Raw genomic sequence first — 14,538 nt, forward strand, 5'->3', positions numbered from 1 at the left:
GGAGAGAACACCCCCCCTCCTCGCCCAGCATTGCAACCTCTGCAGACACCTGCCGGAGCTGCAGACCCCCCCCCCACAAAAGGCCACCGGGAAAAGAGGCGAAAGCCAACAAGGGGGGGGGGGCTTTCAGGGAAGCCCGAGGCCTGCCTCCAGGACGCTCCCGAGGTGGAGACCCTGCACGTGGGGGGGGGGGGGAGAGAAAGAAGGGGAGGGGGTCCTGCCTACAAATCAACCGCTGCGGCGCTTTTCGGGCTGGAAAGCAGAGCCCGCCCGCCCAGCCTCTCGACGCCTTCGCCTCCAGCCTGGGCGGGTGGGGGGGGAAACAGAGAGAGAAACGCCCCCCTCCCCACGGCCCTCTGGGGCTGCCCGGCCACCCGCAAAGCAGGCCCGGAGTTCCCACCGAAGCCCCCTCCTCGGCAAAGCCCCAGGGGGCAGAAGCGACCCGTCAATCGTGTCCCCCCCCCCCCGTCTCCCCGACACAGACCCCGGCGGCTGCTCCTCTTCCGCAACGCCTGGCTCCGCGCAGCGGCTTCCCTGCCACCCTTGCCTGAGTCGCGCGGGAGCCGCTTCGGCCGCGCAACTCTGCGTCCAAGCGCATCTCTCCCGGGGGGGGGTCCGGGATCGGACGGCCTCGCCCGCCTCCCCCCCCCGTCCCCTCTCCGGCTTGAGCCCCCCGCGCGCACCAAACTTGCCAGGCGGAACTTCTGCCGCGCCGAGCCCGGGGCTGCCTCCCTCCCTCCCTGCCTCCCTCCCGCGGGCGCCCTCTTGCCTACCTTCGGCGATGGCCCTCTTCATCTTAGGCGCTCGGGCAAGGCACGTCTCGGGGGGCAGCAATCCTTCCCCGGAGGGGCGCGGCGGCGGCGGCGGCGGGCAGGCGCCGCGGAGCCTCATGCGAACTTCCGAGCGGGCGCGGCCAGCCAGGGGCTGCCTCTGCCGGCGTCTCCGCGGAGGGCCGCCCGGCTCCTCGAGCGAGCGAGGCGCAGCAGTCCGGCGGCCGGAGCCAGCATCCAGGCGCAGGGAACGGGACGGATGCGGGGCGAGCGGCTCTTGGGTTCCTTCCCGGCGGCGAGGACACCGATCCGGGCCGCCTCCCCCGCGCGGCTCCCAGCCCCGGGCGACGCGTTCCGACCCCCGCCCTCCCCTTCGCTTCCCTTCGCTTCGCTGCCGCCGCGTCCGGGAGGCGGGGCGCCGGGGTCCCTGCTTGGAGAGCCGAGGTGCGCCGCGCCGCGCCGAGCGAGCGAGCCCGAAAGGTGTAGGACGCCGGATGGGATCACGTGGTGGGAGGGAGACGGCTCGGCCTAGATCGGATTTACTGGCGGGGGGGGGAGGGAGGCGGAGGAGAGGAGGGGCCGCAGCCGCCGCGCGCTCAGCCGGGGAAGCGCCCGGAGCAGCGGATGAAGAGCCGCTCGCTGCGGCCACGCTCGGCCTCGCCCGGGGCGGAGCTGGCGAGCGTTGAGCCCCGCGGCAGGTTGAGCCGCTCGAGCGAGGGAAGGAGCCGAGCCCGCTGGGCGCCACAGCCGCGGCTGACGGGGCTGCCTAAGGAAGGAGAGCGGCCGGGGCGAGGCGGCCTCAGGGGGACTCGCCGAAGGGGCGACGCCCTCCCGGCGAGGAAGGCGGGCCGCGCTCGGACGGAGGATAGGCTGCTGCCCGCTCCGGACTGCTCCTCTCCGGGCGGCGCTCATTACGTGAGGGACGGAGCCACCTCAAGGCCGCCGAGGAGGGGGCGAGGCGCCCCCCAAAGGGGAGGGCCGCTCCCGGAGCTCTGCAGAGCGCTTACCAGCCGGGCGCTCTTGGCCATGAGGAGATTTTCCACAGCTTCTTCCCCCCTGCCCCGCGCCTTACCCCGCGGGCGCTTCGTTGCTAGCGGCCGGTTCCCAGGCGCCTGGCCTGGGCGCGGCGCCTGAGTGAGGCGCTCCATGGTCACTGCCGCGCTCGGCTCTGCCCGCTTTCCTTGCGCCTTCTCTCGGCCGCCATCCCGGTGCGTCGAGGGACCGCCAACCCGCCGCCCCTCCTGACGACTCTGGAGGCCCGGCGGGCCCTGCCTGGACCCACCCGCGGATGGCGGGCCCGTCCTTCCCGATCAATAAGCGGGGCTGGCTGGGCGAAACCCCCAGTTAGGGGCCTGGCCGTCCCGAGGCGAGTGGCGAAGGGAGTTTAACCAACTCCCGTGAATTCTACAAAGATATAAATTAGGTGAAACGTGGCTCAAAAACGGTAACTGTGAGAGGGATCTTGAAGTCCTGGTGGACCACCACTTAAACAGGAGCCAGCTGTGTGTGGCAGCAGCCAAAAAAGCTAACACCATCCTTGGTTGTATAAACAAACATAGAATCAAAATCCTGTACAGAATTACTACCACTTTATACAGCCTTAGTAAGGCCAGACCTGGAATACTGCATCCAATTTTGGTCACCACATTACAAAAAAGATGTTGAGACTATGGAAAAAGTGCAGAGAAGAGCAATTAAGATGATTAAAGGCCTGGAAACAAAAACACATGAAGAAGGACTGCAGGAATTGGGTTTGGTTAATCTAGAGAAAAGAAGGACTAAGGGTGAAATTATAGTATTCTAGTATTTGAGGGGCTGCCATAAAGAAGAGGGGGTCAACTTATTTTCCAAAGCACCAGAAGGCAAGATGAGAAACAATGGATGGAAACTAATCAAGGAGAGAAGCAACCTGGAATTAAGGAGAAACTTCCTAACAGTGAGGACAATTAACCTGTGGAACAGAAGTTGCCTTCAGAAGTTTTGGAGTGCTTCATCACTGGAGGTTTTCCAGAAGAGATTGGATATAGCCAATCTCTTGTCTGAAATAGCATAAGGTCGTCTACTTGAGCAGGGGGTTGGACTAGAAGACCTCCTCCAGCTCTATTCTGATTGATTGACCTTTGCAGAGCTGCAGGTGGGGGTGAGAGCCATTCCAGACTTGGAGGCCCCAGACTATGACCTGTGGGGCTCAGTTCTGGGACACCTTCTGGCCCGTAGAAGAAGCTCTTCTCACATACGCAAGGATGCTCACTTGAACCGCTCTACCATTTGGACCTTGGGGGTGGGGCTTGTGGTCCGCTGTCAATCTAACACTTTCTGACTTCTCAAGCAAGAGCAAATTGTCCCTGATTGCGTTCACTTGTCAGGGTAGCCCTGCTGACACCAGTGGACCCTAGAGCTCTACCTTGCGTGTTTCCAACATTTGGGTGGGTTGAAAAAAATAAAAGTAAAAGGTGCGTGAAAGCCAAGGAAAGACCCGTAAAGTGGAGCTCAACTTGTCACTTTTTTCCCTCTATTGAATCCTTTCAATGTACTGTTAAGTTAGACGCATCCATGGAGTTTTCCTGCCAACATAACAAAATGCTGCTTGTCTATTGAAATTATTTTCAACTTGCCTGGTGATTCTTCAGCTGTTGGTCTTCTGTCCAAGGGCCAGCACTGCTGAGCTTCAAGCTCAAAAAAAAAAAAAAAGTTTCCAGATGGTATTAGGGTAACAGAGGGGCTTAATTTGAACCATTTAAAATAGCAATTCTTTAAAATTTAGCCCACTTTAAGCTTAAGGCTTAGGACAAACAGCTTTTCCTGCCTCCTGTTGCCTTAGCAGATCGACTCCTCTGGCAGCAGCTGTGAGGAGTAAAACAGGAACACTTTGGGGTCTCCAAGAATTTGGATTTTTGGAGATTCCACCACTGAAGATGGAGGGGTCCATGGATTTAGTTATCAGGACATACATTTCTGCTGGAGCCACTGATCCACACCTTGTGAAGTTTCTAACGACATTGAGAATAATATTCTAGGATTGTCATGTTTCTCATTTCACAACTTGGCAGACATAATCAGAGGTTCTTCTACAATCAATGAAACACATACTGACTTGCTCTGTGTAGTTTCCAGTTTTCTCTATTGCCTAGTATGTGCCATCAATAATGTTTCATATTCCTCAGCCTTATTTATTGACAACTCTAATCTCTGAACATTATTTTGAAATTAAGGGTGTTGTACAATAGGAATAGCAATACCACTTATATATTGCTTTACAGTGTTTTTACAGACCTCTCTAAGCACTTTACAGAGTCAGCGTATTGGCCCCAACAGTTTGGGCCCTCATTTTACTGACCTCTGAAGGATGGAAGGCTGAGTCAACCTCAAGCCTGGTGAGATTTGAACTGCCAAGTTGCAGGCAGCTGGCAGTCAGCAGAAGTAGCCTGCACTCTAACCACTGTGCCACTGTGGCTCATTAATAGTTCGTACACTCTATTTAGTATTGGGGGGTAGATTTACTTCTTCCAATCATTGTGTCATTCTCCATAGCTTGGTTAGAACATTTATTGTGTATCTCAAAAGGCTAAATCATGGCAATTGGACCAAAGTTCATTAAAACAGACATTTTGTTACACATCTAGGTAACTTCTTGAGACAAAATGAAGATTTGGGTAGGCAAAAAGTCAGAGAGTCATTGGAAATGTGATGACCCAGGGCAAGGCACAGAGGCAACACAGTCAGCTGATAGTTCAAACTCCCCTTTATTGCACCAACTTTCCCACAAAATCTCCCACGTTTATGGGAGCAAAGCGCTCACAGACACACACATACACACAGCAGCCTCTGGCTGCAAGTAGTCCAGCAAAATGCTGTTAGCACAATGGCTTCCAGGCAAGAAATCCAACGAGGCAAGAGAACAAGGCAATGAGTTCCACGAAGGAAAGAAACTAGGCAAGAAGTCCAGCGAATTCCATGAAAATAAAGTGGATAAAGTATTCAACAGTCATATGCTTAGAAACTCCTTGATGAGAGTATGGAAGAAGCACCGGTTCTAATGGGATTATAAAATACCGTTGTGGTTGGATCTTGGTCATATCATATGGAATAGAAATATAAAGTCACTCGGGGGGGGGGGTTATAAAAGAAGTACTTTTTAATGATGGGGCAGATGGCAATTAAAGACATTAAACACATTGTTGGAAGAAGGGATTAATCTAACTTGGTTACAGTATAATCAACTTCAACTGAGATGGAGAGAAGATCAAAAAACTGGTTTAATGTTGCATGAAGAACAATTGGTTAGACAGATAAAAGATAGAGGCCCAATGCATATCAAGAGAGTTCATAATGTTTTGTTAGAAAGAGACTCAGAAAACGAATTGGTTAAAGATTGTATGATAAAATGGGCACAAAATTTTGCAGAACCAGTTATGATGGAAACATGGGAAAAAATATGGGTTCAAAAATATGGGTTAAATTTACGCAGTCACAGAATTTGAGGGAAAATTTTTATAAAATGTTTTATAGGTGGCATTTAGATCCTAAGAAATTGTCATGCATGTATCCTAATGTTCAACCAAAATGTTGGAGATGTGATTGTTTGGATGCTCCATATTATCATATATGGTGGACTTGCAAGAAAGTGAAGGCTTTCTGGATAAAAATTTGGTGGGTTATGCAAAATGTTCTGAGGAAAAAACTCCAATTTTCTCCTCAATTGTTTTTATTGGGCATAGTTAAGGGTTTTTCAATGGGTGAAACAAAATTGATATTGTATATGGTGACAGCAGCTAGGTTATTGATTGGTCAATATTGGAAAAGGGATGTTTTGCCTACTATTGAAGAATGGACTTTGAAGGTGGCCAGTTTTGCAGAAATGGCGAAGATATCAGCATACTTAAAAGACTTATGTATGGGAGTGGAAGAAATGGATAGATTATGTGCAGAATAAATATCAAACTAGGAAGTACCAGATAGCTTTTAGTTGAATGTTGTGTAGAAATGTATAGTATATAGGGGGTAGAATAGTTTAATGTCATGTAGAAATGTATAGTACACGGGGGGGGAATAGAAGGGCGGTAAATTATGATATAATATGATTTGGATTTGGATTTCACCTTGGGGAAGTCATGGGAGGAGGGGAGGGTTAGGGAGGGAAAGGGGGGGGAAATGGGAAAATTTGTATTTGTAAAACTTTTTCAATACAAAAAAAAAAAGAAAATCTCCTTAAATCTCATTCTCCAGCTGTGCTTTGTGAAAAGGGGTGGGGCGTTACCCTCCTGATTCATCAAGTTGGTCTGCGCTGTTCCTGCCTCCTCTCCACTCCCCGTGCTCAGGGATCAGGAGGGGGTGGTCCTTGCTTGTCACCTGAGCTCAGTCAGTCCTCATCTCCACTGCCTGCCCTTTCTTCCCCCCCACCTTTCGGTTGTTCTGCCCCCATTCTTTCCTGCTGGCAAGCTGTCCCCAGCCCGAGGGACCTCGGGCTGCCTCGTCCAGCTCCTCCCTGTGTTCTTCCGAAGCCAACGAGGCTGCCCTCTCAACCTCCATCGGCCCCAGGTCTGGCTCATCCTTCTGTGTTGACTCAGGCTCTGATGGGACCATGACAGGAAAGAACCAACTCTTGCCATACAACAAGGGCCCACAATGCCCAGTTTGTGGACTAGCACCACAACATGCCAACAACCAGGCCGCACAAAAAAAAAAATGAAGCCCCATTCACAGGATGCAGGCAGCATGCAAAACCTTGCCCCATCTGCAGAAAAACCTTTCTCCACGGAACTGGTCCCTGGTGCCCAAAAGGCTGGGGGGGGGGTCCTGCCATACAGACTGCAGGGGGGTTTCTCCCCAAAATGAAAAAGCAATATGTGAATGAAGATTCTATTATCCAGGCCAAACATATCTTAAAATGTTAAATCTGGACCAAAGTTTATTAAGACTTGAGACTTTCATTACTCATCCAAGTAACTTTTTTTTTTTTTTAATTTGATTTATATGCCGCCCTTCTCCGGAGACTCAGGGCGGCTTACAATGCGTTAAGCAATAGCCTTCATACTTTTGTATATTTATACAAAGTCAGCTTATTGCCCCCACAAACTGGGTCCTCATTTAACCTACCTTAGAAAGGATGGAAGGCTGAGTCAACCTTGAGCCTGGTAAGATTCGAACCTGCAGAAATTGCAGGCAGCTGTGTTAATTACAGGGTGCATTAAACCACTGTATTACCAAGTCAAATTTTGACTTCTTCAGTCAAAATGAAGATTTGGGGTTGACAGAGTTTACTATGGTTTGCTACATTTCTGTGTGTATTCCATCAGTGAACAGAATAAGAGAGTCGGAGGTCTTCTAGTCCAACCCCCTGCCCAGGCAGGTGACCCTCTATCATTCCAGACAAGTGGCTGTCCAGTCTCCTCTTAAAACGTCCAGTGCTGGAACACCCATAATTTCTGGAGGAAAGCCACTCCACCGATTCCTATAACCTAATGAGCCACGGTGGCGCAGTGGTTAGAGTGCAGTACTGCAGGCTACTTCTGCTGACTGCCGGCTGCCTGCAATTTGGCAGTTCAAATTGTTCACCAGGCTCAAGGTTGACTCGTCCTTCCATCCTTCCGAGGTGGGTCAAATGAGGACTCAGATTGTTGGGGGCAAGAGGCTGACTCTGTGAACCACTTAGAGGAGGCTGTAAAAGCATTGTAAAGCGGTCTATAAGTCTTAAGTGCTATTGCTAATACTAGAGTTTTTCACAGTTTGGAGGTATCTTGAATATTAACATCTCTGTCGAGCAATATTTCAGTGTTCTCCTTCCATCTTTAGTCGATCTCCCTTGACTTAATTACTGTGTGTCCATGGAATCCTTTAACATACTCGTCCAGTTGGAATCTTCTTCTAAATTCAGATATTTTTTGAAAGACTTCCCTTGTTTTTCCATGTCTGTTTCCATCGTCATTATCTTTACAGATTCTGCAGTGCTGCTTCTTGGCTCATCTAACAGCTCTCTAAAACTCTTTAAGTTCCTTCCTGAGATTCTTGCCTTTTACCCAGGAGTGCAGGCCGTCCTTGACTTACAACAGTTCATTTAGTGACCATTCATAGTTACAAAGGCATTGAAAAACTTATGACCGTTTTTCACACTTAAAGACCGTTGTACTATCCCCATGGTCACTTGATTTACATTTGGATGCTTGACAAGTGACTCACATTTATGACGGTTGCAGTGTCCCGGAGTCACCTGATCTGCTTTTGCGACCTTCTGACAAGCAAAGTCAATGGGGGAACCCAGATTCACTTAACCACCAGGTTGTTACTAATTTAACAAATGCAATGATTCACTTAACAACTGTGACAAGAAAAGTCGTAAAACGGGACAAACTAACAAACGTTTCACTTAACAACAGAAATATTGGGCTCCATTGTGGTCATAACCTGAGGACTACCTGTATCCAATTCAATGTCTATGTATTCATTTGGTGTTGTGTATGTACAGAGGCACAGTTTTGTTAGCTATGAAGAAATCACTGAAGTGGCAGAAATTAGTAATTCAGTCTCCTGCTACATTTCGGCTTGCTAAACCATACGATCCAATTACATTTTCCTTCATATTTCCAACATTGGCATTCCAGCCTCCAATCTCGAGCAGCACGTCTTCCCTACGCATTTTGTCAATTTCAAATGGTCATAAAACTCTGCTTCTTCTGCAGTAATGCGATCTTCATATTAAAGGGTTGTCCACAAAATCTAATTTATATTATAGGGTCAGTGATGGCCAGGTTCTGTTCTTCCTTAGCCATTAAAAACAAGGCCATTCCTTCTTCCTTTTTTCATTTCTTGCATTTTAATACATTTATGACTGAAAGAGTCCCAACTTAGCACTTAACACTTAGCACTTAGACTTATATACCGCTTCACAGTGATTTACAGCCCTCTCTAAGCAGTTTATAGAGTCAGCCTCTTTCTACCCATCTTGGAAGAATGGAAGGCTGAGTCAACCCTGAGCCTGGTGAGATTTGAACTGCTGGCAGTGGGCAGAGGAAGGAAGGAAGGAAGGAAGGAAAGGAAGGAAGGAAGGAAAGGAAGGAAGGAAGGAAGGAAGGAAGGAAGGAAGGAAGGAAGGAAGGAAGGAAGGAAGGAAAGGAATAGCAATTGCACTTAGACGTATATACCGCTTCACAATGCTTTGCAGCCCTCTCTAAGCAGCTTAGAGTCAGCCTCTTGCCCCCAACAATCTGGACCCTCATTTTACCGACCTCGGAAGAATGGAAGGCTGAGTCAACCTTGAGCCTGGTGAGATTCGATCTGCAACAGGTCTGCCTGGTGAACAAGTAACCTGCAGTCTTAACCGCTCTTAACCACTGTGCCACTAAGGCTCAGTCAGGTTTGGTGTGCTGATGCCCAGGATGTCAACTATAGTGGTTCCATTTCATTGTCATTATGTGGAATTTCCCATTTGTGCTCCTGATGTTTCATATTCCCACTGAAATTGTCTTTCTTTTCCTGTACGGCATTATCAGCAACCAGACACCCAAAGGGCTTAGTCTAGCCATGTAGTAAATATCTTTAACTCTTCCTGAGTAGCGTATTAAGTGCTGTCCGACCTGAGGGGCCCATTGTTGTCCAACTGTATATTGTGAATTACTGTATATTTTCTATCCATGTGGTTTTCTGGGTGAAAAGCATGATTTACCATTGCTGTGCTGCCCTGCTTTCCCCCCCCCCCCACACACACACATACAGCAAGAGTCTACAGGTGTTTATTCAAACCCCTAAAACAGGTCCCTGTTGCACACGTCCAGATTCCAAGTTCAGTAGGACCAGAGTCACTGGGTAAACCGAGTCCAGCGGGCACTCAGGAAAGCAGTCCAGGCGTCAAACAGGCCAGGATACATGGCATGAGCACACAAGGCCCAGAACTGGGCACATGTGGCTTGTCAGCTGCCGGCCCCTCTCAACAGCCAAATAAGAGGAGGAGGAGGAGGAGGCGTGGGAGTCAGGGCCAGCATCAAGGCAATCTGAGAGCTCCGAGGGGGAAGAGGGAATGGAGCTGGCAGAGAGAGAGAGAGAGAGAGGCGGAGCCTGGGCTGTCCATCATCCCTCCGAGGGAGAGTCAACAGCTCCCAGGTCTGGAGGTGGCTGATGAGGAAGAGGAGGAACAGCTGGGTCCAGTGCCTGATGTGCAGAAGGCAGAGGAGAGGAGAGCAGTGGAAATCTATAGGCCGGTCCTTGGGAAGGAAGAGCCACCACTGCTAACGAAGCCCCACCCTAATTCTGGGGATAAAAGGCAGGGGGCGGAGATGAATAGGTGTGGCATACAACTATTCATCTCTTCTGCCGGACAGACTTGTTAGCCTGCGGTGAGAGAGAAACTTTTTGACGGGGCTGCTGGTGCTCCTAATAAAGGATTTATTAAAGGGTTTGTCATGTTTGGGGAGCTGGGTCAGGACAGCACATTGCTCCAGCAACACTCAAGTCCTCAGGGCAGATTGCCTCCTTGCGTGTAGTCTAGCCGACTGGCATTGTGCCTGTCTCCCCTCTGCCCTATGTGTCCTTGGGTCAGGAGGAGTGTAGACTCTACCTCCAACTCATTCCTAATGGGGGTCCTCGCCTGGAGCCTCCTGGCCAATTTGCTGCAGCTGTGGCTCACCTGTTCAGCCTCAGCTGCTGGTCCACCCAGGTGAGGTGATCATCTGCCTCTGACATCGTCTTTTCTCATCACTCCCCAAGAGAGGCAGCTGCTGGCTTTAGCTGAGCAGCTGGGATGATCTTGGGGGGGGGATTTTGCTGGGGGTGGGGGTGCTCTTGGCAAACACTTCCCACGGATGTTCTTGGATAGACCTTCATCATGAAGCAGCACATCAAAACCTGGAAGGGGAGGAATGTGTTTTATGGCATTGCCCAAATCCAATTTAATTTATTCAATGAACTAATTAAACAGATTTAGTAGGATACTCAGCATGGGCTGGATCAGTGTAGCCCCCCTCCCCCCTTCTTTTTTCACCTAGCTCATATAGGATGCATGGACTAGGAGCCGAGTGATTTTGGCTGAGAATATTGTCTTTGCTAAAGGAACCAAGCTAATATTTGTTTGGGCATCAGTCATAATGCGAATACAGCTACACACAGCTGTTGTGTGAATGTAGCGAGACAGAGATATATACTGGGAATGCTTAGAGTGTTGAACTAGGATTAGGAAAAGTCCTCAAACATGAAGACTCACTGGGAAATTTAGGGTGGTTGCTATGTTTCAGTCCCCTTAATCTACCACACAGGACGGCTGTAGGGATAGAATAGAATAGAATAGAATAGAATAGAATAGAATAGAATAGAATAGAATAGAATAGAATAGAATAGAATAGAACAGAACAGAACAGAACAGAACAGAACAGAACAGAACAGAATTCTTTATTGTCCATTTGTGTGTCCAAGTGATTGGACACACAAGGAATTTGTCTTGGTGCATACGCTCTCAGTGTACATAAAAGAAAAGATACATTTGTCAAGAATCATAAAGTACAACACTTAATGATAGTCATAGGGTACAAATAGGATAGGATAGGATAGGATAGGATAGGATAGGATAGGATAGGATAGGATAGGATAGGATAGGATAGGATAGGATAGAATTGAATTGAATTGAATTGAATTGAATTAAATTGAATTGAATTCTTTGTTGGCCAAGTGGGATTGGACACACAAGGAATTTGTCTTTGGTGTATATGCTCTCAGTGTACATAAGGAGAATAAAATACATTCATCAAGAATAAAAAGATACAACACTTAGTGATAGTCAAGGTTACTAATAAGCTATCAAATCGTACTAGGAAACAAATAAAAACAATATAAATTGAAAGAGACAAGCAACACGGTTATAGTAATAAGCGGGAAGAGATAGATACTAGTAAGGAAGAGAAGAATAATAGTAATACTGTCTTAGTAAATTATTTGACAGTGTTGTGGGAATTAATTGTTAAGCAGAGTGATGGCGTCCAGGAAAAAACTGTCCTTGTGTCTAGTTGTTCTGGTGTGCAGTGCTCTATAGCATCGTTTTGAGGGTAGTAGTTGAAACCATTTATGTCCAGGATGTGAGGGGTCTGTAGATATTTTCACAGCCTTCAGATGCTACCTTAAAGTTGGGGAAAATATTGCAGTATAGTTAATATGGAAATGCATTCCAATTCCAATCCAGCCACATAAAAAGAAAGGTGTGGGGGGAGAATCAATATTCATTGTTAATAATTTCATACAAATGGTTTTACAGCAGTGCTTTCCATAACTAAGTTGGACTTTTATTTATATTTTCCCTGCTTGCCTTGACAATAGAAAAGGAGCAGGCTGTACATTTTATCCTTCTGTTCCAATACATAATAAAACCTTTCAACAGACTGCCGTATTATCATTCTCTTTTCTATCTATATTTTTAAGTGCGGTCATACATCCTCACACCATCCCGGAAACCACTCATCACTGACAAGAATAATCTTTTTTCTCATTTAAAGCATAGCACTGAAGGTTTCGGTCAATAAATGAACAATCATGTCTAAATCTTCAAACAGAACCATATGTTGACATAGCAAAATAAAAGAGACTGAGAGGCAGTTCATAACTTGGATTGCTTCAGATTGAATTTGTAATAGCACGTCAGTATCTTGAGCTTTTCGGGACGTGACCAAAATCTTTCCCCATCACCAACTCTGCCCCGGGAATGTTAGCGGAATTTTATAAACAGATAATTTTACAAAGGTTGTCCCTAGAATTCACACAAGGTTTTGGAGGGCTACGTTTTTCATACCTGGTTTGAAACTGCCAATTATTATTACGTCTACTACCAATTATGCTAGTTTCTATTTCCAATTCAATCTCGGTCACCAGTTATATTATATATTTGGCTCATTTATTGAAGCTCAATATGTCAAGCTGTGTACAATTACTAAAAGAGACACGTTTTCATGTTAATCAACTAACTGTGCAAGGAACAGACAAGAACTGCAAAACAGATGTTACCATTATCCTGATTTTTCCTACTTGGGGATATATAACCCCACTCCCCTTCTGCTCCCTTGTTATTCAGATGCAAAGTTTTGGGGAGAACATAGAGGTGCCATAATGGTAATGTGAATGATACATTGGAGGCATTGTGGGGAAGAAAGATTTTCCCCATAGCAACCAACTATGGAGGAAGGCTCCAAAAATGACTTCTTACAAAAAAGAAAACAAGCTGGAAAGAAATTATTTAAGAAAAGGCACAACTTGTTTTGTGTAGTTGCATGTAGTGGCTGTTCCTGCCCATTTGGAGCAATGGGGAGGTTGAAGCGTTGTGTGGCGGTGTGTGGTCCTTTGTGTATTAGTCCTTTCCTCACTCTCCCACAGCCCCTCTGCAGGGGTGGGATTCAGCTGGTTCAGACCGGTTCAAATGAACCGGATGTTAATTTTAATCTGGTTCACTGAACCGGTTATTCCAAGGGCTGGCTGACTGACTGACTGTGCAATCAATAATAATAACTACAATGGCAACAATTAAAGGGGTTTCACCAGTGCCTGCAGGCCAGGAGTCTTTGCATGGACTCCACAATTGGCACAGGTTGGGCTGAATCAAAACCAGGTATGAACATCGCCTGGCCCAGTGCTGAGCAAACAGAAAGAATTCTCCAATCCATCCCAAAGAAAGGTTCTTCCAAGGTGGAGGCAACCAAGGAGGCTGTAGAAGGATAGAAAAATAGTATCAGAATGTCTCCTGCCCGACTTCAGTGGCCTCCTCTGTCTCCTGCCCGACTTCAGTGGCCTCCTCTGTCTCCTGCCCGACTTCAGTGGCCTCCTCTGTCTTCTGTCTGACTTCAGTGGCCTTCTCTATCTCCTGCCCAAACTTCAGTGGCCTCCTCTGTCTCCTGCCTGATTTCAGTGGCCTCCTCTGTCTCCTCCCCAACTTGCGACTCAAAAACATCCCTGAGAATTTTGAAAGGAATCCTCAAACACCCTGAGAATAAGGTTACCTCTTCTGCAGGGGAAGAAAACTTCAGACCAATGACAAAGCTGAATTCAGCCCAGCCTTAAACTGCCATATGACCCAGGCTTTGTGCCCGGGAGAAAGGTTCCAGAAGGATGCCTTCTCCACCCTAAAGATCACCTTTAGCCGGATGGCTTTTGCAGAGCAACCAATTCCCACGGAGTACTTCTGCGATTTGGAAGGGAGCCAATTTCCTAGATCTCTGGAAGACACCTCGCTTTGGTGGAATAATTATATGTTCATATCTCCCTAATTCTTAATTATACTGCGATGCACACTTCCCCTTCAACTCAGGAGCTTGATTGAAGGGTTGCTTTCCCATTGTATCAACATTCTGACATCAAGAGAGAGGAAAGCCGATGCAGACGAGGAGAGGGAGAGACAAAGCAGCAGCTGAACAACCTAATCTTCTGCTTCTCCTGCCATTGAAGCCGTTGGCCCCCCCGTGCTCTCCTGCCCCCCCCCCATGCCCTAGTGCTACAAGGATACCTCAAAACACAGTGTGGACATCAGCATCCCCCTTGATTTGCCTCGGGTCTACGATAACTCGCCATGGCCAACTCGTCACAGCCAAATTGCCATGGGTCAATTTGCCATGACCCGCTGGTCACAGGACAAGTTGCTGCGGGAAAAGGGTTATGCTAATGTCGAAGAAATTGTGGGATAGAATCATTAAAGAAAGGGTGCCAAAGGAGGGACAGAATGAAATGGGAATGACAAACATTAAAAATGTCAGCGTTCCAGCGCTGACATGTTGAAAGGAGAGAAGAAGCTTGAACTTTTGCCTACTTAATT

General features: G+C 47.9%; 1 protein-coding gene across 1 annotated transcript in view; it reads right to left on the bottom strand.

Moving 5' to 3' along the window:
• RTN4R (reticulon 4 receptor) overlaps window positions 1-3,455 on the bottom strand; it is a 168,773-nt gene extending 165,318 nt beyond the window's left edge. The window contains exon 1 of the mRNA XM_034438442.3: window positions 774-3,455. Within this exon, the coding sequence (XP_034294333.2) occupies window positions 774-891 (118 nt within the window). The 5' untranslated portion in view covers window positions 892-3,455. The remainder of the gene's footprint in view (window positions 1-773) is intronic.
• Between the last annotated feature and the right edge of the window lie 11,083 nt (window positions 3,456-14,538).

Source organism: Pantherophis guttatus, chromosome 17, assembly GCF_059756535.1.
Source record: "Pantherophis guttatus breed Tessera chromosome 17, ASM5975653v1, whole genome shotgun sequence".
Classification (NCBI taxonomy): domain Eukaryota; kingdom Metazoa; phylum Chordata; class Lepidosauria; order Squamata; family Colubridae; genus Pantherophis; species Pantherophis guttatus.